General features: G+C 39.6%; 1 protein-coding gene across 1 annotated transcript in view; it reads left to right on the top strand.

Moving 5' to 3' along the window:
* ascc3 (activating signal cointegrator 1 complex subunit 3) overlaps positions 1-27,846 on the top strand; it is a 256,025-nt gene that overhangs the window by 69,029 nt on the left and 159,150 nt on the right. Inside the window, exons 9-10 of the mRNA XM_079894249.1 lie at positions 17,452-17,655; positions 18,078-18,218. Coding sequence (XP_079750375.1) covers positions 17,452-17,655; positions 18,078-18,218 — 345 coding nt within the window. The remainder of the gene's footprint in view (positions 1-17,451; positions 17,656-18,077; positions 18,219-27,846) is intronic.

Here is a 27,846-nt window from a genome sequence, read left to right as displayed (position 1 = left end):
TGTTGGTTATTATACTAGTTTTAGTTTCAAGATTGCTATCTTATTTTGTACATCATATATAGGTTGATATCTTCAGATTAACTTAAATTCTCGAACAGTTTAGAACATACACCACACAACCACTGTTTAAGTGATACCTCCTTTATTTTGAATGAGTACACACTAAAGCCCGGGACACACCAAGCCGACGTCAAAGAACCAGCGGCAATTTAAGCTGACCGTGCTGTTGCCTCATGTTGGCTGCGTCTCGCCCAAAAACACTGCGCTTGAACACACCAAAAGGACTAATGCCGACTGTCAGCTAGCACACACGTGTGGAAGTAAATATCTGTCTATATCAGCAAGGATCAATAGTCTGTTTTCGTCATTCAGAAAGGGAAACCGAACTAGGCACTTGCTTACCATTCGAATATCAATCACATTTAGCACTTTCTTCATTCCATTCGGCTCATGTTATTATGAAAATATCGAATGCTCAGGTAAGATGATGTAAAATTATAACAGGCTTCTGTCTGTACCATCTTGACTTCTTTGCTCGCATTCATCACTTTCACTTTTATTCTCATTCACGGGCTCGTTCGCTGAGCCAATTATAGCGTTCTCTCTCACTGACGGCCCGACGCAGATTCAACACGGCCCAAAAAACCCAGATGGCGTCCGACTACAGCAAACGTTGGGGAACACACCAAAAAAACTAAGCCGAACGACACTCAAAAACGGTCCGACATTGGCCGACCGCTGGCTTGGTGTGTCCCGGCCTTAAGATACGTTGGGAGAATTGGGTTAAATTTGGGTTGTTTTGTTGCTGGGTCAAACATGGACAAACCCAACCGTGGGTTATTCTTACCTAGCACGTTGGGTTGTTCTTTTAATAAAAATAAAAAAAATAAGGAAATTAATGTAATTTCTTTATGAACAGCTCAACGTCTTGCCCTATTATATTATATTATATTTATATTATATTATTAATGCGATCACCTGTGTCCATAAAGAGTTGCATCCCACTTTGCAAATTGTGCCTGATGAAGACCTCATTGGTCAAAACGTTGTGCTGTTCATAAATATATGTATTGTATGGAGCTGTAACTTCAATGTGCAGACATTATTTTTTCTTTTCATATATCGTTATTTTTTTTGTCCTGCACCTGAGCCCAACCACTGTGTCATCAGCCATTCACTGTTATCCATTTTCCACCAAAACGGCGCTGGTTCTTGTGCTTGTGTGTTGCTGTAATCTGAGCTGGTGCTGGGCTGATGTGTGGCCGGGAAATTGCAAACCTCAGACCACAGAAAACACAACTGACATCCAAAGTAATTAGATTTAGTATTATAACAAATAAAATCAGTTTATTTTATGCAAAGGCAAGCAGCATTTCCATCAAGCAAAAATGCTGACTGGAGCATTTAGCTGACTGACATCTCATCCCTGTATGTTGTGTTGTGTAAAATAAATGAATTTACTGTACATTAAAGATTATAGATACAAATAAAATATGTACAAACTATTTCACTGAAGAAATGCATTCATTTGTTGATGCTCTCCTGAAGAGGTTGCAAAAATCCTGCGCTCTGTGTAACTCAACATCTGGGTTACAGTAATGCCTCCACTGGGTTGTTGTGATGTGGATGGGTGTTTTGTTTAAAAGTCCCCCTGTAGTCAATCATTTTATCCCTTAAAACTCACCTTTGATCTCCAAAATGACATATTTAAATGTTTTTTTTTTTCCTTGAAAGAAATTTAAATAGCTGGAATATAACGCTACACCCTTGCCTCATTTAATATACGCAGTTCTATGCAAATGAGCCCCGCCTCCACTCACTCACTCAGCTCAGAGATCCACTGGTTGACGATCACACGTTGATCTGATTGGTTACAAGGTAGTTTGTGACGTCAGAAACACCAGCGATTTCAAAGCGTGTTTTTGAGACTGTCTTTGGTTCACTGCAGTTTTAAGGAGAAAATACTCAGAAATGCTGTCGACTTATGAATTTACACATGGTTTGTCTTAAAGCATATTAAAAACACCACATAGATAGACATATAAACAACATTAAAGGGTAACTAAACCCCTGGTCAGAGCCTGACTCCACCCACTGGCAATGTTTGAAAAATGCTGGAAAAGTGTGCAGACCCCAGTGGAGAGGGCGGGGCTGAGCGGGGGGGGCGTGCACCTGAGACCCGAGTGACGGATTAATTGACAGCTGCTGTCAGACTCTAAAATGGAGAGTGACTGGAGTGACACAAGTAGCTTTGCAACAGAGCTGTCATGTGAAGTCGAGGACTTTTCTCCCCCACCTTCACCTGAAGTGGAGGAGGGTGAATTGTTTGTGGACACCAAGCGTGCCGCACAAGCCCTGAAAAGTGAAGCCAAAACGTCTCGATCGCCCGCCGGTGACTGGTCCTAGTATAGGTCATAAGCCCCGCCTCTCTGTGTTATTCAACGTGACGTGAGACCAACTAAACAATTAAATTACACTTCAAATATCTTTTTTCCAAAGGTGGTTTCTTTCATTTGCTGTCGTTTTTATCACGCTGATGTGTGTTTCAAAAATAAGTTGGTTTTTAGTTAGTTACATGATGAGGTGGTGTAACGTCATGATTGACAGCTGTGATTGACAGGTTTTCTGAGCGAAGTAGTCACTGAAGCACCAACGGACATTTTTTTCGGGATCTTCGGAGGACTGAGGAGATTGTATTTACTTTATTTTAACAAGCCTCTTGTCGTACTGCAATCAATTTTTAAAAAAGTGCAGAATCCACTCTCCCTGAGTGCATTCGGCGAGAGTGAGGGCGGGGCCTTGATTTCGCGGCTTTACTTCCTGCTCACGACTGCGCAGGTCTGGTCCCGAGATCGCTACTGCGCAGACTCAAGTTCCAATATGTCAGCGCCATATCGGGACTCTGGCGGCTTCAGTTCTCATCAATGGAAGAGAGCAAAGGGGCGTCGTCCATCTTTTTTTACAGTCTATGGTGGACACAGGGCCACATCCATATCATTTCGAGCCGCTGGCTCAAACTGCGGTCTTAACTCCCGCAACGCGATCGGCATCCGACGATGCTAGCGAAGCAGCCGCGCAAGGGAGAATGGGGCCAGTGTCTGAGTGAAAATAAATACTTCCTCACAGGGTCGCAAGACGACGTAAAGTACATGCATCTGATGAGTTTTATCGAGTTGATGTCAATGTTGATGTCTCTGTAGGCATATTCATATTTTGACATCCAATAGGAAAATTCAACTGCAGTAGCCACCGTTCAACCTGAAGAGGGCAGCACTCAGACGTTTTTACACCATATATTGTAGAATTAAACACTTCATACCCAAATGTCAAAAAAGTTACTCGAATCAATGAACAGCACTAATAAAGCCCCATTCTTACAGATCATTAACTAAAAAAAGTTGGTTTAGGGTTTAGTTACCCTTTAAAAGCTTGATTGACTTTAACTGTGAATGAGATTGACCCAGCTGAGACCCAATGGCTGGGAAACAAAAACTACCCAACATTGGAAAAGACAACCCAAAAAAATGACCCAACAGGCTCAACTCAGCATTTAGATGGAAAACAGTTTTTTATACATGTACATACAATATAGCCAGTATATGCATGCATTTAGGAGTGGGAACTGCGAAACTCAGACCGCCATCCCACGTTTCAACTGATAGCTGAAAGAAACTCATTTCAACATCAATAGTAATTAGATTCAGTATCTTTATGAATAGAATCACTTCTGAAGAGGATGCTAAAAGCCTGCGCTCTGTAATGGCGCACCAGGTTGTTGCGTCAGAATGCAAGGGAAGGGGTGCATGGTTTTAACTGTAGTGAGACTCAGCAAAACTACCCAACTCTGAAAAACATAACCCCAAACATGACCAAATAGAGGCTATGCATTGACATCACTTTCCCGCTTTCCCGCGGGAACACACTCCCTCAGCCGGACTGAGTGGCAGAAGAGCTGCTGCGTGACTGGATTTAATATGAGAAACTGCAAAATATAGTGTTATATAGTGTTCCTTACAGCTTACCAAAGATCCAGTGATCCATGGATATTGACATGAAGCAGCAATCCTGTTTCCTGACATTTATATGTGTCTGATTTCAATGCCGTGGAAAAAAATAAAGCAAATTTGCCTCTGATTGCTTTAGACATACAACATCTGTAGGTCTAAATATGTCTTAAAGGGGTGATGAACTGAGAAATCAAATTTTCCTTGAGCTTTTGACATATAAGAGATCATCATACTATAAAAATATCCTGTAAGTTTCAGAACTGAAAACTACCTTGTTAGTCCAATAAAAGCTTTTATAGACATCAGGCTCAGCAAACGACTCGTTTTTCAAAGTGGGGAACTATGACGTCAAAGAGGATAAAACACCGCCTCCACAAAAGAAGATCAACGCCTACTTCAACACGGCCTGTTTAGCCCCGCCCACCGATTCACCCAAACATGCTAAATAACATAGGACGACATGATAATTGCTAAACCGGATCGAGCTACTTCCAAGCAATAAACATGCGGTTTACTAAATATTGTGCAGCGCCTGTTTGTGGAAGAAGACAGTCTGCATAAGCTTCCTTCGGATTCCAGCATGGTTAAACTTTATTAAATCAGTCAATCACAATTTCCCGACACGGATCTGCCAGCAACATGTAAGTAACCATGTGTATTCTAATGCCTGATCTGCGATCAGTGGTTTCTGTGTAATTATTCAAGTTCAGATATTTCTCTTAAAATCGTTCAATACTGTTTATGCATCAGCGACTAAACGATCAACTTCACATAATTTCTCGTAGTATTATGAAAATAATCTTTTTTAAACTGTTATTATATTATATACAGAAAGCGATCAAAGAACGATCCCTTTCCAATCGCCCAAGCTGTCAATCAAACAGCACAGCGCGAGCCGCGAGAGCTTATCTGGACACTTACCAAACTCGTGATGAAATAATGACACTGTTACACTACACAACGAAGCTCTTACTGTGTACTCACATCGTGTTTGCATTGTGATTTGGTGTAAGCATTTGTGAGAGTGCAAAAATTGCGTTGCAATGATAAGATCTTTATTCACGCGATCAACAGACTGTCTGTCATCTGCTCAGTGCTCATCATGCTGCAACCTTTCATGTGATGGAATAGATTTAAATATAATGCTTTAAACGATACTTTTCACGATTTGTTAATCTCGATAGTTGTAATAGTAAAAACGTAGTAAAAGTTTTCGAGAGAGTTCATGTAATACTAGCTATTTCATATGCAAGCATGTCAGCCAATCACAGCAGTGGGCGTTTACACTGCAGTCTCACAGCAGACACGCCCCTTAAAACTGAGCGTTCAAATCTGAAGCTGAAATCAGGCTTGGAAAAATGGCTTTTATTTATAAATTATGACAATTTTTGATGTACAAATCATACTAACACTATAAGGGCACCCCAGGCAACATTATAAAATAATAAAACAATCCAGTTCATGACCCCTTTAAAAGTCATCCAGCCTTAAAACTTATATAGTTTTTTTTTTTGTCAGAGTTTATTTAAAAACATCCAATTATGCAAAATATACGATGGTAAATATCTCATTGATGAGTTGTCAATACAATATATAACAATACAATATATATAGGGTATGATTTGACCCCTAAATTACGCATATTGACTCAAAATGAAAACTGCAGATCCTCGTTTCTCTGCCTGGATCCAGTTGTTTCTGTCGATTCATTTGCGTCTCTGTTCTGTAACTTTCAGCCGTCTGTAAAAACATACCTCAGATTTCTTGTCAAATCTATTTGTTCAGTCAATCGGAAAGCTCTTTCCCGTTTTAGATGTGTTTTGTGTGTTTTTCTTCGTGGCGTTTACGCTGAAACAGATGCTGCCGCTCAGTGTTTCTGCCGCTCAGTGCCGACGGTGACGTCACGGCTCAACCCCATGTTTGGGTAGAAAAAGTTACCCAGCAGAGTGCCATCTTTTACTCTCTCGCATGTTGATCCAAACCTGCATGACTGACTTTATTCTGTGACACACTAAGTAAGATATCTTATAAAGTACATTTTTGTCCATATATTTGAAAGTCAATGTTGTTAGTGCATTTTATCAAAATATTTTCTTCTTTGTTCTGCAGCGTAAAGTAAGTTTGGCACGACATGAATGTCCGCAAATCATCCACATTCTAAAACTGTTTATTTCCAGGTTTAAATAAATTAATACAAATTCCAGGTTTACTGTGTTCTCCGACTCCAATTAATTCCCCAAACAAAAATGTGATTTTGTGCACCACCTGCTTTTGTGACGGGTGCAGTTTCCCGGACTCATCTGGAGTCACTCTATGACCTTGACTGTTTTGTTACAAATATGCTAGGAAAAACAGCTAAAGCATTCATTATCCATAAGGACACAATATTTGTAGATGATTTTTTAATTAAAATAAAATTGTAAGCCTCCTTTTCTCTTCCAAACACATTGTTTGGAATATAATAGAATATACTGTAGATCAGCTGGAATCCATTTAAGTTCTCAGTGCTTGTAATCATCACAGACAGATGCGTCTTTTCCGCATACAGGCATTAACGTTTGTCCTCCTACTGGTTTCCAAATCCACTAAATGGCCTGCAGGTGTGTGTGTGTGTGTGTGAACGACGTGGCTTGAAGCTGCTGCTTTTAGTGGCTGCCACTGGTGTCAAACATAATAACTGCTCTTTAAAAGCAGGAGGGGTCAAACTACTGCCCTAATGGAGACAAAAATACGCTTGACTTGCCCTGCTGTCGCCCGCTTGAGAAAACCCAAGCATCGGTTGAGAAACGTCCCGTCTCCGTCGTTATAGCGGCTCAAGATCTCAGATCATCGCTCATTTCATGTGTGTCTAAGGCAGAGGACGTGATCTGGAGTCTCAGAGGGATTGTGTTTGTGTGTTTTGGTTAAAGTAAAGCCAGCAGAATATCAGTCTCTCCTCCGTAAGAGGGTGAATATAAGAACGGACAGCACAGATTTATTTCCTGGCCCTCGTGGGGCTCATTTCCAGCCTTGTGTTTTCCTCCCTTTCAGGAAACCATTAATTAAAGCACCGAGCGTCACGGCGTAATCAATGATGCGCCTTTCGTCCTAAATTTGGCTTTGTGGACGGTATTCTTTCTTTCTTTGTTTTTTTTATTTTCCCTTTAAAAGACTACAGAACTATACATCACAGGTAAAGCAAACATCAGGCACAGAACAAGTCTGATTTCACACGAGTTTCATCATAATCGCCTGTTTTTTTTTTCGGGGTTTGTTTTTGTGGCGCTGGAACGGATCACTCTTCCCCGTCTGGAGCGAGCGACAGAGATTGATATAAGCGGTGTGAATTAGTAGGAGAGGAGAAGTGCCTCTATTCATTAACTAAAGCCTCCGCAACTCAGAAACAAAGTGCTTCCCTTTTATAAAACACCGGTGCGAAACGGCTAATACATCTTTATGTGCTATTAGGGTCCTTTGAGCGGCGGGCCTGGAAGCCTGTCTGTTTTTTTCTTTTTTTAAGTGCTGCACGATTGTCATTTATTGAAAGCCGTAATGGGCAACAGGGACACGGCCGCTCAACGTGGCTTTAATAGCTGTGTGAAACATTAAAAGTGGGGAATTTATTAGGAAGCCTTTTAACTAATGAATCTCAAGCGCTGCACTCGCACGGTAAAAACCTTTCTAATTTCTGTGAAGAAATAAACTGCCCCCACAATGACTGAAAACAAAACAACATACGCTCTGTACATCAGCACAGTCATGTGAACATCAAGTGAACGGTGATGCTTTTATTGGTGGAAACGATTCAAAGCAGTCGTCATAGATGCGCTGTTTGATTCACCTTTAGATTGATCAACACATTTATATCTAGGTGGTCTTAATAAATCAAGTTGCAATGAATGCAAAATTGTATATACAATCAGCTGTTAATTTTATTTGTATTTAGACATTTTTATTACAGTATTATGTATTCTATATTCTAAATTAAATACTATTTTCAGTGCAATAGGTCACTGTGATAGAGATGCGGTGTTGTCACAAAGCATAGATCATATTTGGCAAATACTGCAATCCTTCTTATATCTTGTGATACATAAAGCATTGCGATTCTAACCTTGAGTGTGTAATGATTTTTTTTTTTTTTTTTTTCAATTTGACTGCAGTACATTTTTTATGATAGGTGACTTTCGAGTGACATTGCTTGCAAATTGCATGTTTTATCTCCGGCTTGTTCTTCCCAGTAATGCTGTAAAACCCAAAATACACAGATGCTCTTTTTGAATATGAAAAAAAAAAAAAACATCTTAAATTTGTGCAGCTGTGCTGTCGTTTATTTCATAATTTTCATACGTCTGCACTCAGATGAGAGTACTAACGAATGATGCATTTGTAATGAGTATCCAGTGTCAAAGGCTTGAAACTGAAAATAATAACTGCATTTGCATTTCCTGAAGGAAATAGCAGTGCTTCCAAAGCAGCAAAAAATAATAAGGTGAGATATTAGGTGGTAAGTGTTGGTGATAGTCCAGTCTTTCTTATCATATATCATATATCATGTCATATCATATCATATCATATCATATCATATCATATCATATCATATCATATCATCAATCAATCATATTAATAACCTTACTGTGAACAATAAGTTAATGATTTTACAAGTCTTTGTGGAGTGGTTTGATGAGCGCTGACGTCCTTGATGTATTACCATTTTTCTGACTGAAGCATTATTAAAAATAGCCAATAACATGTTGCTGTGATTCACACTAAATTTGGCACACTTAATCTCAATACTCCTTTGACAAAAGGTTATCAAAAATATGTATGATTTGTCAAAGTTATGAGGTGTTACAACTAAAATATTTTAAAAACAGTTTGATCTAGGAAGCAAAGTTTTGCGCACCCTTGTTTTTCTGTCGTTGTTGAAGATCTGCTTCTTTGAACTCATCATCATTGGGTGTATCAAGATACTCCTGACGAAGTATAGTTTTATTCATTCAGTAACTGTGGGCGTATAGGCCGATATATTTGAGTTTTTATTTTAGTCTTATTATAGTTTTATTAATATTTTGAGTTAGCTTTTATTTTTGTATTTTTAGTTTTTTTGTTCATTTTAATTTAATGTTTAGAATTTTTTTGTGTGGTTTTGTCATTTTATATATTTTTTTATACGTATTATAATTTATTTATTTTTATTTCGGCTTCATTTTAATTAACATATTTTTATTTTATTTTTTTGTTTTAGATAACAATAATAACCTTGCAAATTGATCTGTATATTCATCCAAACTTTACAAAACTTGATACACATGGAAATTCTAGATTCTAGCCATTTATTTGTTCATTTGTTCATCATGGCAGATGAAGGCTGTAATTCTGACGTTGTCCACTAGGAAACAATCACAGTCATTTTACATCAGTGCGAATGGTTAAATATTTCCCGCCTTGTTGAAGTCAGTTATCTCTTTTGGAAACCAGCTTGTTTTTTTTGTAAGCTTCATCAAATCAAAATTTACAATACCAGCAGAGATACAAGATTGTTGACTTTGCAGTAACAACACATAATTTTTGGAAAAATATATGGAAATTGTATCTCTTACTCATCTACATGAGATATTTGTGCTTGGGCCACAATTATTGTGTTTTGCAATGCATTACAGATATCTTCAGCGATGTGAGTCAGGTTACTAGCGTGAATCAAATTATAAGCGTTCTCTTCATTAGCCGTGTGGAATAGTAAACATCTCTGCTCAGGAGTTTGTCCGTTTATATACACACTGAAACAGAGAAGCATCCCTGATTAATCCCCCATGATTCCTGGCGTTACAGATCACTTTTTAATGGGTGGAGCTTCAGGACAGTGAGTCGAATGTAAATAATGTATAAATACAAGGGCATTGCTTTCAGTGTGATTGACAGCTCTGCTTGAAAAGTTTGCATTTGCGTTTGCTCGTGTGTGGACTTTTTGGACAATAGACCTCTCTATTTTTCATCCTTTTCTCTTATCCCTCAATCTTTGTTTCCCTTTAACTCTTCCAGCAAGAGAAATAAATGGCCCTCCTGTTTGTCAGTGCTGCACCTGTCACTTATCAGATACTTTTGCTCGTAGGTGTGCGAGTTGTTCTTTGAATAAACGTGCTGGAGTTCAATGTGTGTGTGTGTGTGTGTGTTTGTATCTCTGGAGCGGGTAATTTAGTGCCGTGTGGGCTCGAGGCGGGCAGATAAGCTGTTTGCTAAAACTAACAATTAAAGCTTGATCATGCTGTCAGTTCAAATGGAATGAAATGGAACCAAAAAGTAATTAAAAGGATACCGTGCAAATGACAATTATATCTTTTAGCTTTCTATTACCAAACGCTGTGAATTTAATTATTGCAGCAGCTTCGACAAAAATGTGCATGCGTAAACACAGACTTTAGGATAGGCTAAGCGAGCCTTTCTACAGAGCTGTGTGCATTTTTTTTTTGGCTCATAGCTTTTTAAAACCAGGACAGTCAAGAAATCCATGCGAGGCTGTGCAGGTATTTAGATGTTGCTGTGAAATGATTGCTGGGGGCTATGTTGGTCCAATTAGTGTGTTTAAAGTCACGGGTGAGTTTCTGCTGTGTTCCCAGCTCACCCAGTCAGCACATATGGCCGAGGGCCCTTCATCCACTGAGTTAATTAGACTGTCAGGATCCACCGGACTCACGTACAGGTGTTCAGATCTCCGACTGCCCACAGTTTTTAGAGCTGTTATTTACCATCATGCACTCGCCATATGTCCTGCAAAGACAACTTTTTCTCTCACTTGATTATATCATCATAAAATCAGCAGATATATTTAGCACGCCTAAAGAAATGTGCTTTTGTTCTCTGCATTTGAGAGAAGTAAAACGTGGTCAAGTGAATGCTGGCTCCCTGCTGATAATGGTTTCGCTCGCCGGCAGTGTGAAGAAACGCTGCGAAACCGTCAGACTGAAAGTGTTAAGGGTGCTCTGGGCACAGACTGCGAGCATCTTGAAGCACTAGATCGTGTAGGAGTAGAGCGAATCGCTGGCCTGGAAACCTTGCCATTGCCACATATGTGTGATTGGTACATTTTGAAGGGGAGAGAACAAAAATAAAGTGTACTGGAAGCAGAGCATATATCATTTGTTTCTAAAGGGGTCATGAAAAGCATTTATAGAGCAACTATTAGAAATGAAAACTTCCTCAACTATTGAACAAGAGCATTTATTGAAACTGGAATGCCAGAAATGGATTCTAATATCAGGAAGTTAGGGATGGTATGGCCCACCAACATTTCAATTTGTGTTGACTATTTGGTGTGGATATTTAGCTTGCAGGTAATGAGGAAGCAGGATAGATACTGTTATTCCCAAATGCTAGAACAACTAACAAGAGTAAAGTCTGTTAAACCTTATGCCGTCCCTAGCTGTGCGTACCATCTGCGCATCCGTCTGAAGAATCCTACCTTTAGAAACAAATTATTGAAAAACAGCCTGAGAAGGTGAAAAAGTTCACGCCGAACTTCATACATGACTAATTTGGAAAGATCTACATTGGCTACACATTTCACAAAATCACACTCCTCATAAAAAGTGCATGGGAGAATCGACTCACAATTGATTTCGGTGGAGTTTTATGTTAGCATGTTACTAATAAAATGCATTTCAAATGCATCGACCACTTCTGTTTAGATGTCCTTCTTACTCCCCTCTGAATGCATCGCTTGGATAACATTGACTGAACATAGCATTCAAATGGTGCATAAATTATTACGTATTAGGTCAGTAGGTGGACAGAAAGCAGTCTAATGTGGCTCTACGAACACATTTGACAACATGATCATCTACATTACGAAAGCGATACATTACACCTATGTTTAGCGTCATCCATTTGAGATCAGCTCAATGAAAACATACTAATTCCAGATGTCAACAGGGCCTATGATAACACGATACACAGTGGGAAAATACATAAGTACAACAGTCAGTTTTATTTAGGTTGCACTATTGTTAATTTTAAGTATTAAATGAATGTATTTTATATGCAATACTCTACTCCGCTATCTTGGAATAATGTTTTCACTGAGCTCTTGATGGATTTTGGGATTATCATCTCTGTGAAGTAAGTTTTGGAAAAGAGATGGATATTTTTTTTTTTGTGGGAACAAGAATTGTCCTGTCCCAAGTGGTGCACACATAGACTGTAAAAAAGGTGGACGACACACCTTCACTCTCGTCCATTGTAGAAAAGTGAAGCCGCCAATGTCCCATTATTCCGCTGATTTGGGACAGAGTCTGCGCAGTAGTGAGCGTGAAGTGGAGCCGCGATATTAAGGTCCCACCCTCAATCCCGCAGAAACAGTTAGTACACTTTACCACAGAACAACTCATTATGTAAACAGGAAATAAACAGTTATGGAAATGTAGAAATTAAAGTTGAAGCTCCAATCTCCTCCGGAAAATCCTGAAAAAGTCGTTTGTGCCTCAGTGACTACTTTGCTCAGAGAAGCTGTCAATCACAGCTGTCAATCAATACGTCACACTGCCGTTTTAATAGCATCAAATAACAAACACAAACCAAAAACGAACACTTAAACTTACATCAGCGTGATAAAAACGACATAAAATGACAGAAAACATATTTGGAAAAAAATAATTTGAAGTGTAATTTGATTGTTTAGTTTGCCTCACGTCCCATTAGACTACATGGAGAGGGTGGGGTTTATGACCTATCCTGGGATCAACCAACTGGGGGTGATCGAGACACTTTAGCTTCACTTTTCAGGACTTGTGTGGCACACTTGGGTTCACGCGACCTTTGCCTGAATGACACCTTGGCGAATAAGCCAGAGCTGGATATGGGACACAAGTACGCAAATCCATTCGCTTTTTTGGGGTTGACTTAACAGACAACATGAATTCAAAATGGACCCTTTTGACTGGCTTAATGCAATTTCTTAAGCCGGGGACACACTTAACGACTTTAAGGCCGATTATGAATGTGATTTGATACTTACCCAATCTCATCATGCCCAATCTCGCTGCGTCGCATTCATTTGCTGTTCACAGTCAGTGTTTAAAATCTGCTGCAGTCGATGGAAACTGTCTGTGTGTTCGGTTCAGCCTCAGAATGTTTTAGCTAGTCGTTAAGTGTGTCCGCGGCATTAGTGTTTTTGAGTTTGATTCATCCGTGCACCATATGAAAAAAGATAAATGTTTGGAAGAAAAAAATATGGGCTTTTTAAGTCTTAGACAGAGTGGAATAAAGCTGAGATTGTGCTTTCAGGCGCAAATGATTTCAGCCACTTGAAGTTTTGAATGGGAGCCTGGTCTGATGGTGTTAGATTTACCCCCGAGCCTGAAACTCAACGAGCTGGAATGGGCCGCCACTGTGGCAATCACTCCACTCACACACTGTGATGAAAAGTCCCGTTTACTGCCGCTATTTCTACAGCCAGTAAAGAGAGATTAAAAACCCCCTTTTGACGTACAGCCGACTGCGAGTTTGCCAGGCTTGTTTTAAAAGGTGTTGTACACTGTATAAGTTGGCTGATGGATTACCTCAGGGCTACATTACCGTGTGGAATGTGAACAATAGCACATGGGGGACCACCCTGACCCAAATCACAATTTCATGTAGTTTGACGAGCATTCATCACAACGCTGAGTGCGCTTCAAAGGAAAATAACCAAATGCGAGACATTTTCCGAGATCATGAAGTAATGACAACTCCATATTTGCTACATGTACGCGTTACTTCGAGGTGAATGTTGGGGCACGCATACATTTGCATTCATTTGCATGTTTAAGGTGTGCGGGGACACTGGCAGTCCTTTACAGACAAAGCTGATAAATCAAAATGAAGGAGGCTCTTAAAACAAGTGCAGCGGTTTGGTTACTGCGGTGATGCAACCGTTCAGTCGGATAGGAGGAGAGCTCTTAATTACCTATGAATATTTATAAGTTAGTCCTCTGAAGACCAACCCTGGGAATATAATGGGTCGGACCAGCTGAGGCTGATGCGCCTTCTCCCGTTTTTCCGAGAACACGTGGCACTCAGCTGAAGGTGATGTTATATGAAAACACCAACCTCCAATGAAGCGCTAACAGCTTTCTGGAAGCTTTTTTTGTAATTGGCTTCAATTGGGCCATTAAAGCTGATGAAGTTGATCTCCGTTTCAAAACCTAGTGTGAGCTGCCTTGCCCGTCTACCTTTTAAGGCAGGAACTGAAATGGAACATTGCAATTGGCTGATTTGTGTATTCTATTCTTATTCTATTTTATATATTTTTTAGCTGAGGTCTTGATTGTAGTACTCTTTATCCCAATTGGCATAGTTGTTTTCCCACCTCTGAAATCTCTTTTCCCTTTTTTTTGGGCAATATTTACACACTGTTTAGGCTACTGTAAGTAAGGCTGCCTTCAATAGCCAAAATCTTGCCAATATCTAACACAAGTCATTTTTAAGGTTAAGTTATCTAATAGAAAGTATAGATAGATTTGAAAAATAACTGGATTGCAATTGCAATGCATCAAGATTGGAATTGGAAGTATGGCATGGCCACTTTTCATGATTCAGTCAATTCTCAATGGATACAAACAACTCTAGCCATACATTTCTTGTTGTAAAATCCTGTTTTAGCTGGAAATATGTCTGGCTCATTTAAATGTAACATGGTTTATAAATGCTGTGCTGACTCTAAATATGTTGCTAAATTGTTCAAATCAAGAATCGGGGTATTGAAAAGGCAAAGACTTGCTCTTTTTAAATATCTTCTTGGTCATCTCCTCCACAAAAATTCCATTTGCTTGCTTTAGACTGATGGGTACTTGGCCGCTGTGAATTTAAGGTCACATAGGGGGTGCTCTTCAACCTTAACGTCAAGATGAAACAGAAATAGCCACAAATCTTTTCTTCCCTATTGTGACGTACAGTACATCCGAGTGTAACAGATTATCGGAAAAGTAAAAATGTGGATTGGGGGATTGGTTCTTCTATGCAATGGTTGTCGTGTTGAGATGTTGAGATGTGGGTGTTGCACTCTAAAGTGGAGGTAGATGAACGTGAGCTTGCAGTGACGGGGTTTAAGTGCACTAATGATTGGAGAAATTTGGCATTAGTTACCAGAGAGAAGTCTGGTTTTCATCGGGAAATCCATTTATCACATTTTGATTAAACATTGCAAAATCAATCAACCAACAAACCAACCAACAAACAAACAAACAAACAAAAATGAAATGTAGGCATGGATGAATTGTTCACAATAAGATCTGTAATGCATTTACAAAATAGATAGATACATTTTCATAGAAGAGGTGACTTCTCGTTTTAAAATGACATGCATGACACATTTTATTCCTGTAGACTTCATAGATGCAGGCATCGGAAGTCCACAAGACAACTCTTAACTGTTGTAATGAAGTTTACCACTGCAGAACATCCCACTGTTTTTCTGTCCACCTATCAAACGATCCTAAGGCAGTCACATCTTCACTGCTGTGCTTTAAGCGTCCTTCGACTATTAATAATCCCTTCCATTTGGCTTTTCAGTCCTGATTTTAAATCAGATCAGAGCCCTATAATAACTCTCTCAGCCTAATTGTTTTTCTTTTAATTTAAAGCGTGCCAGAGCAGAACGGTAAAAGAGAGACCGATAGCATTGTTAATGAATCCTGATCCCCTGATCCAAGACACAGAGGCATGAATGAGGGATGCTGAGACGTTTCTAGATTTGTTTTACTCGATGTGCTTTGATTAGATTTTTGTACTTTCCTGTCCCCTTTTTGATTGAATAAAGTCATAACTTTCTGCTGTAATTTTTAGCGCCGTCTAGTGGTGAGGTTGCGAATTGCAACCAACAGAAGTTACGGTGGTCGACAGGAAATGATGTCGTCGTCTGAGACAGCAGAGAGTAGCCAGTTAAGCAATGAGGTTTCTTTACAAAGATAAATTAAGAAATTAGGCTTACTTGATTCTTCAGTAAAACGATATGTTATTGCAAATACTATTGTGAGTTGTTCTTCATTGTGTCAGTGTTTTATTCGCTGACTTTAGCTAGCTTCTTTGCACAAAGATGCACATTTGTCCTTTTAGGGCCACTGTAGAAACATGTCGGCGGCCATTTCAATGTAAGGAGACCCGTGGTGTACAGTATGTAGATAGAATGGCTCATTTTGGTAATACAAACATAACGGTTCATTATGAAAGGTATTTATTCACCACTGAATAAACATAATAACATAGTTATGTATATAATATTGCATTTCTGTCAAAAGATCCTCTTAAATATTACACAATGCACCTTTAATGATGGTGGTAGTGAAAATAGTCGTACTCAGCAGTAGTGCTAAAGTACTCGCTGGTTTTTCATCTCTTATCATAATTCTGTAGAGATTGATGGCTGTCAAACCCAGTGTGATGTTGCTGCAGAGCTGGACAGAGTGGGCGTATTGATTGACAGCTCCTGACACTGCTCTGAGATTTCCCCCTCCATAGTCCTGGTGGCCTTTTGCAAGGTTTTAATGTTTGAGCTCTCCGTACACGCTCATCCATGCATAAAGTCCCAACAGTCACTCATGGAGAAGCACTTGATCTGACTGCATCAGTAAAGTATCTCATTTTCTGTCAGCACTGCTTTAGGTTCAGTATTCTTTGACTCTGGCTTTCGGTGATTGATTAGTTTAGGTAAAGTCACTGAAGATTGCCTTGTAGGGGACCGGAGTTGCTCATTAGCTGTGCATTAAAGTGGCTTCATTAAGTTATGTCTCCTGGTGCCCTGTCTCTCTGACCATATGTGTCTCCATCACACCACATCTGCTACACATACACTCACTGTCTTCAACCTCTTGCACGCTACATTAAACAGGTACTTGGTGTTTTGAGATCTCAAGACCAAGATCTTGTTGTCAACGGACCACAATATATCGCACTACAAAATGCAACAATGTGTCTCGTGGATAGTTCACCCAAAATAAAATTACTGTGCTAGAAAAAATTCAAGTTTTCAGAGTTTTAGTGTCAGTACTACATTAAACTATTATGTATAATGTTGAATATAATGTATAATAATGCAATGGGGAATATTTGTGGGTCCTGATAATGCCAAATGTCTGATGTTACCAGTAAAAAGTGGCCTACATTATTTTAAATATATCTAGTCAGTGACAGAGATCAAGCATATTCATCTAGAATAATTCTGTATTTTAAGCTTCAGAATCATGAATATTGTTATTCTGGTGTCTCTATTGTCCTGTGCTTTGGGTTTCAACACCAAGTCCAAGCCTATTCATTTACACCCACAATGTAACACCAAATTTAGCATTTTAATCAACAGTACATTTTTTTGTTAACCTTTTATAATATATCTCGAAGTATCGCAATAATATCGTATCGTTAACTCCAGATCGAATCGTGACTTAAGGGGATCGTTACACCCCTACGGACCATTGACATTTTTCTTGTGTGTTTGCAGATTGGCCAGTTGGTGTTCAAGGGCATGAAGAAGTTGAACAGAATCCAGTCTATAGTGTTCGAGACAGCTTACAACACCAATGAAAACCTGCTCATCTGCGCGCCCACCGGTGCCGGCAAAACCAACATTGCCATGCTCACCGTCCTGCACGAGATCCGCCAGCACCTGCAGCCCGGGGGAGTCATACGCAAGGACCAGTTTAAGGTAAACACACACTCACAGAGACAATATTGTTGAGTGAGCTATTGGCTTTCTGGCAGCCAATAACTCATTTCCGCACCAGCATCACGTACTGCACAACCTGATTGGGTGCGTTTGTTTAGTTTATGTCAAGCAAGGATAGACTTGAGCATTAAATATGTGTCAAGAAGTTTTACCACAGTTTGGAGATGTAAACGGATGCATTGTCTCGTGAAGCGCATTTTCACATGCGTGCATGTCAGCTTCAACGATGATAGACAGTCTTCATACATCACCATTAAACTCTTACTTTAAGCAGCCAGCTTCATATTTCTTTGTAAATTGTTATTTGTACTGGTTGCCAGGGAACAAATGGTACTCTGGTGTTTTCTCATTTATCATGAGCTTGTCTCGTCTCTCTCCGTCTCTCTTTCGTGCCTCTATAGATTGTATACGTTGCTCCTATGAAGGCCCTGGCTGCTGAGATGACTAATTACTTCAGTAAGCGATTGGAGCCTCTGGGAATCGCTGTCAAGGAGCTGACGGGAGACATGCAGCTGACCAAAGGAGAAATCCTCCGCACTCAGGTAACAAATGCTAACGGATGCACCTATGGCTATAATAAAATTGGACGTTGTCTGGTGGCAGCTAGACTTTGTTCGCTTCACTAGACTTGTACTTGGCTAATCCCAACCCCAACTCATCAGTGGCTTCATCTGTTGTCTGATGCTCGGGGATGGTCATACATCATGATGCCATGAGACTCGATTTCCTGAGAAAAGCCTGGTGTAAAGATGGGGAGGATGGTGTAATGTAGGTGTTAAAGGTCTCAAGTGGTAGCAGAAATGTGGGTAGGGTTAAACGGGTGCTATTATGCTTTTTCTTCAGTGTGTAATGTTGCTCTTTGAGCATGAAAAGGTCTGCAAAGTTACATTGCACAAAGTCACTCCAAAGGTAAGCACTGTTTTTGAACGCCTCCATTGTAGCCTTGAGTTTTCTTCAGGGAACAAACACGTCACAATATTCCAACATTTCAGTAATTACTGCCCAAGGCAATGCAGAATAAAGGGGCGGGGCCTGGTTGAGTTAGTTAGTAGTGTGTTGAAACTGGCGGTTATGGTAAGGGGCGGGACATTTCCCAAACACACTCGAAGCGCTCGACCAATCACAACACACTGCTCCAGCCGACCAATCAGAGCACAGTGTGCTTTTCAGAAGGAGGGGCTTCATAGAGACAGGAACTAAACAGAGCGTTACTGACAGACTGGGAAGTGAGGAGCCGCAATAATGGAGAATATGGGGAAAATAATGTGTTTAACATTCAAGCATGGAAACCTGTTCTAGAAGATCCTAAAAACAAAATCAAGACTTTGAAAAAGAGCATAGTAGGTCCCCTTTAAATCCTGCAAGGGTTGATCCTGGACCTCTCACCATTGTGTCCATGATCAAGATGCTTACTCCAGCTGGAATGAGCCTGTAATATGCCTATAATGGTCACTTATATTGTTTAGACTTCAGCTGTATGTTAAATAAAGATTCTAACACAGTTGTAAATCTGCGAACCCTTCACATTGACTGTGATTTCCCTCTTCCAGACTGTTTTTCCAAATAATAACTGCTTGTCTCTCCATAATCCAAATTCATAATCATCTCCATCTCCAAACCTCCATATTATTGTCCTAAAACAAATTACAAATTGCTCTGAAAATAGGTGTATAGCCAATCCTGCTTGATGGACTCCATGAGGCCATGCTCCTATAAAGCACTTATGTCTCACTGATCGATATTATTGTACAACTGAGGCACATTTGTAATGCTGCAGCGCACACACAGTTCCGGGCCAGCAGTTTCAGGACGGAAGTGTGTATTCGTGACGAGCAGTGAAGAACACAGAATATAAGCAGTAATACGCTGGTCCTTACCCTTATACAAGCTCCTAAGGACGTCAAACTGATGATCTAAATTTATTGAGGAGGACTTTGCTTTTAAACACTGGTCCTATGGATTAGTGTGATTATCAAATTCAATGCAATTTAATTAAATATGTTTTCCTTTTTTGTTGCTGTTTTTCCATCAAAATAAAAGTTTGATGATTTTACCAGTTGAAAATGAAGAAATGAAGGCAGCCATAAATAGTAGAATTGTAATTTTATAATTATATTTGAAAGTAAAATAAAATAATTATTATATTTCTTAAATTCTCAGTTTTATTTTACAAATAAATATTACAGTAGTAATATTTTTAATATAGAATCAACAAAGAAACAAAATATGTATGAAATGAGATACTAGTAACACTTTCGCGATATTCCGTATCATAACAAGCAAAGCATCTCAACTGAAAAACTGCTGTGCTCGTGCGCTGCCAAAACGCTCTCAAGCGCCCATAGCTAGGCGTTTTCAGCTGGCAAAAAATGTATTAAATCACCTTTTTCTCATGGTTTCTCAATAGAATTCATAAAAGTATAGAATAGTGATATCATAGTTCAAATAGGGGCTATGGTTAAATAAATGTTCAGTGATATCTTCCAAAGATTTCTGAATTTTGGCGCATTTTTTTCTCTATATAGTGTTATGGCAACTAGTAAATACACTAAGTTTCGTCATGCTAGCATGTGTGGAAGTATTTAAAACAAGGGTGTTACAACTAGCCCTGCGTTAGATTGTGCCCCGCTCTACCCTACATCGCAAATATACTGAAATGTTTGCCTTCGCACCCAAAAGTTGCAGAACCATTCATTTTCTGTAAAGAACACGCATTTTCCCACCACAGCTGGCAACGTTCTCGGACCCATACGTTTCTACTGACCCATAAGTCCACAGTAGTCGATCGTCGAGTTCACGCCCATAGGTTTAGTACCTTTGATCACGCGCGTGAACTCGGCAATCGACTACTTTGGACTTCGACCGAAAACAGGATGTAAATACAGGTATTTGCGCTGGCTGAATAAACATCACTTTTATTCATATCTTTCACATCTACTGCAGTCAGATTCACCCGTGTTCACTCTGAAGGAATCACTCACATGGCTGGGCACTTGTAATGACACATCAAGGATGTTAAGAGGCTAAAAGCAGGTATAAAACTTGCCCCATTGAAGTCAACAGGGTGCAAATTTTAAAAAGAGGATAACACGGTGTAGGCAACACCGATTTTTGTCGTTGTTCTCTGTATTGACAGCACTCCAAATTTACAAAAAAATTAGCTCAATGTTAAAATTGACCGGAGTTCTCCTTTAAAGGGATCTATTATGCAAAATCCACTTTTACATGGTGTTTGAACATAGATGTGTCGGCAGTGTGTGTACACAACCACCCTATAAAGGTAATAATCCACCCAATTAGGGCTGGGTTTCGATTCAAATTTCAAGAATCGATTCGATTCCGATTCTCAAGATCTTGAATCGATTATCATTATTCGATTCGATTCGATCCGATCCGATCTTCGAGATTTAGATAATGGTTTTTGAAAAAAGCAATTTTTTCCAGCTGTTACCTGAATTACATGACTGTACTAGTTATGCAACATATTGATACTATTATTATAGACATTCAACTGCAAATTAATGGAGTATTGGTGGTTGTAAAGAACAATCCCCCTTCCAGAGTGTTGATACAACTGCTTTCACAAACTTGCACTGGTGTAGACGACCGAGGACGCAGAGGTATATCAGCAGCAGTAGACCGATTATTTAGACGCGAACCTGATGTATTATTAAAAATGACATTAAGAATTTTCCAAAAAGCTGCTACAGTTCAGATGCAAATGCACCTTTATTTTTTATTTTAATGATCAACATTTAGAACACATTTGTTCTAAGCCAGTGCAAATGTAAACAGATTGTTGGTTACTGGCTTCACAGTAAACAGACAACGAGATGTGCGGATGGGCTATTATTTCAACCGCATCACAAAACTCATCCGTCCGCACCAACGTTTATGACCAATTTTCAAAACAGCACCCGCCCGCCATCCGCTTAATGTATGCATATATTTTTTATATGATTGGTTAACCGCCCGCCACCCATCCGAAAATATAATTTTTCGTCACGTCATCCGCCCGATCCACGGTTTATCCGCGGAGTCCGCGGCTGTAACCGCCAACCGCGCATTTCTATCAGAATGTAAATAAAATTTGAACTTACAAAACCTTTAGAAAACCTTTGCTTTTGTCAAGCTCGTTCTCTGCATTGCTTCTGATTCTGAACCCGAAATGGTGCCAGATCCATAGACTGTGGCCAGATCGGAGCTTTGAGCGTTTCTGGAGTTTTCAAAGCAACCGCTTGCTTAACGTTACTGACGTTGTTTTAATGTCCTTCCACCTCGCGCGCATGCGTGAATTCAATGACGCGGAAAGTTAAAGTTCACGGGGAAAATCGATCCTCTGAGTTACGGATCGATCTTTAGAAATTAATATGAAAATCGATTCAGAATCGGTGAATCGATTTTTTCAACACAGCCCTACACCCAATCCTTTTTTTTAATCTCCATAAATCATAAGCAGTGTCTCAGAACAAGCCGTTTTCAGTTTCTATGCAATGTGACGTCACAAACGCTTAGTCTCCGCCCACAACTGCTGACAGACTCCGCCTATTAGCTTAGCTCCTCCCCTGAAGTAGCTGTACACCAGGGGTGTCAAACTCAGTTCCTGGAGGGCCACAGCCCTGCAGAGTTTAGCTTCAACCCTAATTAAACACACCTGATCAGCTAATCAAGTTCTTCAGGCTTATTTGAAAACTGCAGGTGAGTGTGTGTTGAAGCAGGGTTGGAACAAAACTGTGTAGGGCTGTGGCCCTCCAGGAACTGAGTTTGACACCTGTGCTGTACACAGTCCACCATATTCATCTTCTCACCAAAGCATTTAACAGCAGCATTCAAGAAAGTTATTTAGTCAAGAGCAGTGAGTGATTTTCTGTTTTTCTTTTGTTGTTTGATTCATATTAACAGCAATATAGCGGTAGGTACTGTATATTACGCTGCTTTCACTTTAATACTTATGCGATTTTTTTACTTGCTGTTTACGTTCACAGACATAACCGACGTGACAGTTTAAGCGCAATTAGTTTAATCCTCACGGGACTGTCCGCCAGACAGCTCTCTGTGCGCGCCACTCATACGGGTGTGTGCGCTCTGAAAGCCACATATCAGAAGTTTAGACTGACATGGCTTTAAAATGCATGCAGATGATAAACTTTCATGATGATGAAGAACTGAAGAAACTTCACAGACACACTCTGGGGACACCTTAGACTTATATTACATCTTGTAAAAAGAGGCATAATAGGTTCTCTTTAATGTGTTAGTTGGCTACAATGGGGGAATTGTGGATGTTCTTATAATGGTGTTAAAGCACACATTTTCATAATTTTTGCTATAAGTTCAGTTGCACGTTTTGTGCCATCATCACATTTTCTCTCTGCCCAAATTCACTCTTCCAGGAAGGAAACGTCCAGGGGGATTTTAAGGGTGTGAATTGCATAAATAGAGCATGTACCTCATATTAAACAAGCCAGGGAGAGTTGTGAAAATGAAGTCCTCTTGACTTCTGCTGGCTGAATGAAAACCTTCACAGACATTTTGAGCATTTGTGCACGCTTAAAAACCCTTCAAATTAGTTGTGGCTTCCTTCCATAACCATGTTTTTTTTCCACAAATACGACTCCCTTTTTTTTCTCTCACATTACTTTCCCTGTAGATTCATGCATTAATGGGTAGACGGAGACTTCTAAGAGCACTTAATTGTTAAAACAAGAGTGAGGAGATGAAGAATAGATTTAGAGGACTGTAGAGAACAGGAAAAAGTCATGAGTCAAGTGGTGTGAGGAGTGTAATATCAATGCTTGTATAAAGGGAAATGATCCTTGTTTTTTTCCCAAAGGAAGCTCGCCGTCTTCTGACCATATCAATTGAGCGCCCTCGCTGCACTTCCCAAACAGCAGAGCGAACAAAGCAAAAATGGAGAGATATGAAGCGAGGAGACGTGTTGTAGAATAATAAGGCATCATCGCACCCTCTCCCTGGCTGAAAGCAGTGCTTTACTGCCCCCTCAGCCCTGTGTCTTTTAGACAGTGGCAGGCTTGCACAACAGTTCTTTAAAAAATGACCATCTCCGCAGTGGTTAGCTGGGAGAATATCAAGTATCTTGCCTATTTTTGCAGCGTTGGAGATGTCTCTGAGGTGTCTGGTAGACGCTGAGAAAGGAAAAACAAGTGGTCATTACCGGCAGACCTCACAGTTTGGCTCGTGGAGACACGGTGTCATAGTGCGTGCCTACTTTTTGTCTATGCACGCTGTGTTTTAACCGTTATTTTAGTTAATTTCACAAAAGGACATGGGAAACATAAGGTGGTGTGTTGTGTCTTATCAAGGCTCTCGAGGTGGTCATTAGATATTGATTGGTGGTTAACATCAGAGCTTTTTCTTCCAGCACTGCTCAAAGTTAACAGCAGGTTACAACCTAACCATTTGATTATTTAGTGTGCCTTTCCTTTAATCATGGTGAATGTCTGTTTTCTTTTTTTTTTCTCTTAATCTTTTTCTCTTTCTCCTCTCTCTCACATCCATTCAGATACCCCAACACAAACTACCCCAACATATGTAGCCTAACATCACCCAATATATGCATGGCTACCACTACCCCAGTACACATATACCAACCCTATCATCCGCCAATACACACATGCATCCAATGAGATCACTTCAGTGCACACACACACACACACATCTACCCCAAGATCTATATGTGGTCTAACATCACCCAATATATGCATGGCTACCACTACCCCAATACACATATACCAACCCCTATCATCCGCCAATACACACATGCATCCAATGAGATCACTTCAGTACACACACACACCTACCCCAACATCACCCCCTCCCAGTGCTTCTTTTAGGGAGCTTGTCATTTTCTGCTGCTTGGATCATAGCACTTTGTCTTCTTATTTTCTTGTTGCTATAGTAACCACTGTACAGTAAAATGCCTAATACAGAGAACACACAGCTGTTCAAATAACCTTATTGAAGACTACATTTGTGCTGTCAGAAGCGGTGCTGACATTTAAATAAGGGACTGTAGGTTATACGATGGAAAAGATAGATGCTGGCCCTTGTAATTAAATTATATAGCAATCAAAATAACTTTGACCATAAGTAGAGTGAATTATTTAGGAGGGATGCTGTAATGGTAACTAAAATGATAGATTTTTTTTTTTTTATCGATTTTTATTATTTACAAAATAATCAGCCAAAGTACTTGCATTTCAGAGGATTCAAGTCTAAGCCCACCCAGATGGTTGTGGGAGTAATGTAATATGCTAATTTAAGCTAATCAGGGAGGTGAATGATATTTATTCTATTGATTCTTGGAAGCCCCGGAGATGCGAGTAGATCCTCAGCAGAAATGGGAATGTCACAGAGAAACTTAACTTGCTTTATGCAAATTCTGTTAAAAACCAACAAATAGGACACATACATTTTGACCAAATTGGTGATTACCATATAACATTTTTCAGTTCGTCCCATGGGAGTCCTGGGGAAAGACGTGAGTATTTGAGCAGAAAATTGAGATTCCAAGTGAAGTCTAGAGTATTTTATGGGATATTGTTTAAATTGGGTGACAAGATCACGAGAGTGCAGGCTGAAAAAAGGTCTTGCCACAGCAGTTCTTGTCTTATCAGTGAGTATAAAATACACAGAGCATTACTGACCGAATATTTCACTGACAGATAAAACAGAGCACATCCGATTATTTACAATCCAGCCTGTCAAAGTGACAGGTAATTATGATTTGTAGTGTAACCTCTGACCGAGATGCTCACATTAACACACTGATGTTTTGATAGTGGTACAGTGTTTACACTTTTCAGGAAAACCAGTCCACAAATGGCTCTTGTCAGAAATTGTTAATTGTCTTTTCATTTTATGCTTGGGTTGAAAAAAGGATTTTAACCTCAAAAAGAATTACGCACTTCAGTTTAAAATAATGTTTTGCAAATTTAGAAAACACAGTACTCTTTTCCTATTGAGGTTCTTCTGTGTTTATACACTTTAATTAGCACCTCAGTGAGTTCATGCAGTGACTTCTCCATGGGTACGAGGGGCCATTTAACTACAGTCATACCAAAATTATTCAGACACCTTCAACATTTCTCACAATATCAGTGGGAGGCGCTTGTCTGAAATTTAAAATCATTGGTTACCCGTAAGCCAATCACATAACGTTTGGTTATGACGTGTGTTATGCGCCGGCTCAGCCGCATCGAACTTCCACTGTAAACACATGTATGATGCGAAAACTAAACCATTGAGCGAAATACCGGAGTGAACATGTGGACGACTTTTGCAGATTATGTGAAGTAAATCTACGCATCCACGGTACAATCAGTGTCTACGTCACGGCTCTCAGCCCGCCCTCTGTTCGTTGATTGGCCGGCTGTTTTGAGGCCAGAGGAAAATGGGGTGATAGGTCGCTATCTCAGACTGAGTACAGAAGCGAACTGAAATTGAGCGGAAGTACGTCAGGCTAGTCTCACACATGAATTATGTTGAATATCTGCCAGCTGTTAAATTTAACTACACAATTAGATGATACCAGTTTAGCTCAACCAATTACCAAACAATGCTTAATTTTGTTCTGTGGTGTAAAAAGTTCGCATTAGCAATTAAAGAAAACACTTCAGCAAAACATGGTCAGGTCAAAGTGTCTGAATAACCTTTGGTCCCGAATTTGTATAAATGTTACTGGTAGTCACTGTATGAAGACTTTTTGGGTATAATATGTCACAGTTTACTTTATTTTGTTATCCTCACTTACATAAATGAACTATAGTGTCCTGCACACACTAGTAAAAAAAGAAAATATATACAAAAATATATCTGGTGAATAATTTTTGCTTTGACTGTATATGCCTATTCTGCATGAATCGGTGGGCGGGGCTAAAGAGGCGATGATGTAGAAGTAGGCGTTGATCTTCTGCAGAGGGTGTCTTTCCTCGCACTATGATGTAATAATGTGACACAATCCAAAGCGAGTCGTTTTTGGACTAACAAGAAAGTTATATTATAGTACAATGCCAAAAGATCAAGAGGCTTGATTTCTCAATTCATGACCCCATTGATTTACAATTTACATTCAGTAATAGTAAATGAAATTAGAAAAAGTCAAGTATAGTACTCAACACTATGCTACACAATTGACTTTAGTTTTATTCTACTGTTTGTAGGAATTATTGGATTTAGGAAAATCCAATAAATAGGCAAAATTTTGTCTAAGGGAAACTTGCAAAATAAGAATGTGGTCAAAACCGTGGTGTTTTACTGTGCATATGATAATAACTATATCTTGTATCTTGTACATAATGATACAGGAAGGGGAAGTAGGGGAAAGTGGAAAACCAAGACTTAAACACCACATTTGGTGACAACTCTTGAGTGGCACTGATTTACCCATCCAGTTTCAGGATGTCTCTTGAGCTTTGAGTCTTGTGTGATGCTGGTGCTCCAATAACACCTGTGCCCTGCCTAGAGCATTAATACACTTTAACTGCATCAAAACACTTCGAAGAAAGGCACACACAACCATCAGTTTCCTCGGAGCGACTCTGCAGATATATCTCCAGTGCGACGGCCGAGTAAACCGCTCCAGTGATTATGATGGGAGCGCATGTTCCTGTTCTACAAATTGGAGAGATCTAGTTTTGTCAAGGCACACATCTCGTTTGGGATAAGCTATTTACTTTAGCACCCAAAGAACTTCCCACTGAAAGCTTGACAAGCAGTCTGTCCAGACATTAGGAGACATGCATTTGCGGTACACTCATGTCATATGCACATAGGAATAACTTTGTAGAAACACATGCACACATACAATCACACACAATCATTGCAGTTAAACGTGGGCACAGATTTTGCTGCAGAAATAAATAGAGTTTTTCTTTAGTCACATTGCTACTTTGTTATATCGTTGTATTTATTTAAGTATGATGGGGTGTCACATTTCCATGGGGGAGGTAGTGTTGTTTCTCCCATGATGCAAAAGTAGAACAGTTATGTATTGACATTTTTGTTGTTGTTGACACTTATTCAGGACATGGTCAAGGAAGTTCATTAGAAAAGGAGGATTATCAATCCAGAATATTGATTATCAATTTGTAAGTGTTTTTTTTTAACGTTATTTTCAGCTGTTCAGTTTTAATGCTTTTGAATGTTTGT

This window comes from Squalius cephalus, assembly GCF_949319135.1.
Source record: "Squalius cephalus genome assembly, chromosome: 15".
NCBI classification, from domain to species: domain Eukaryota; kingdom Metazoa; phylum Chordata; class Actinopteri; order Cypriniformes; family Leuciscidae; genus Squalius; species Squalius cephalus.
This window is presented reverse-complemented; position numbering and strand designations above follow the sequence as displayed.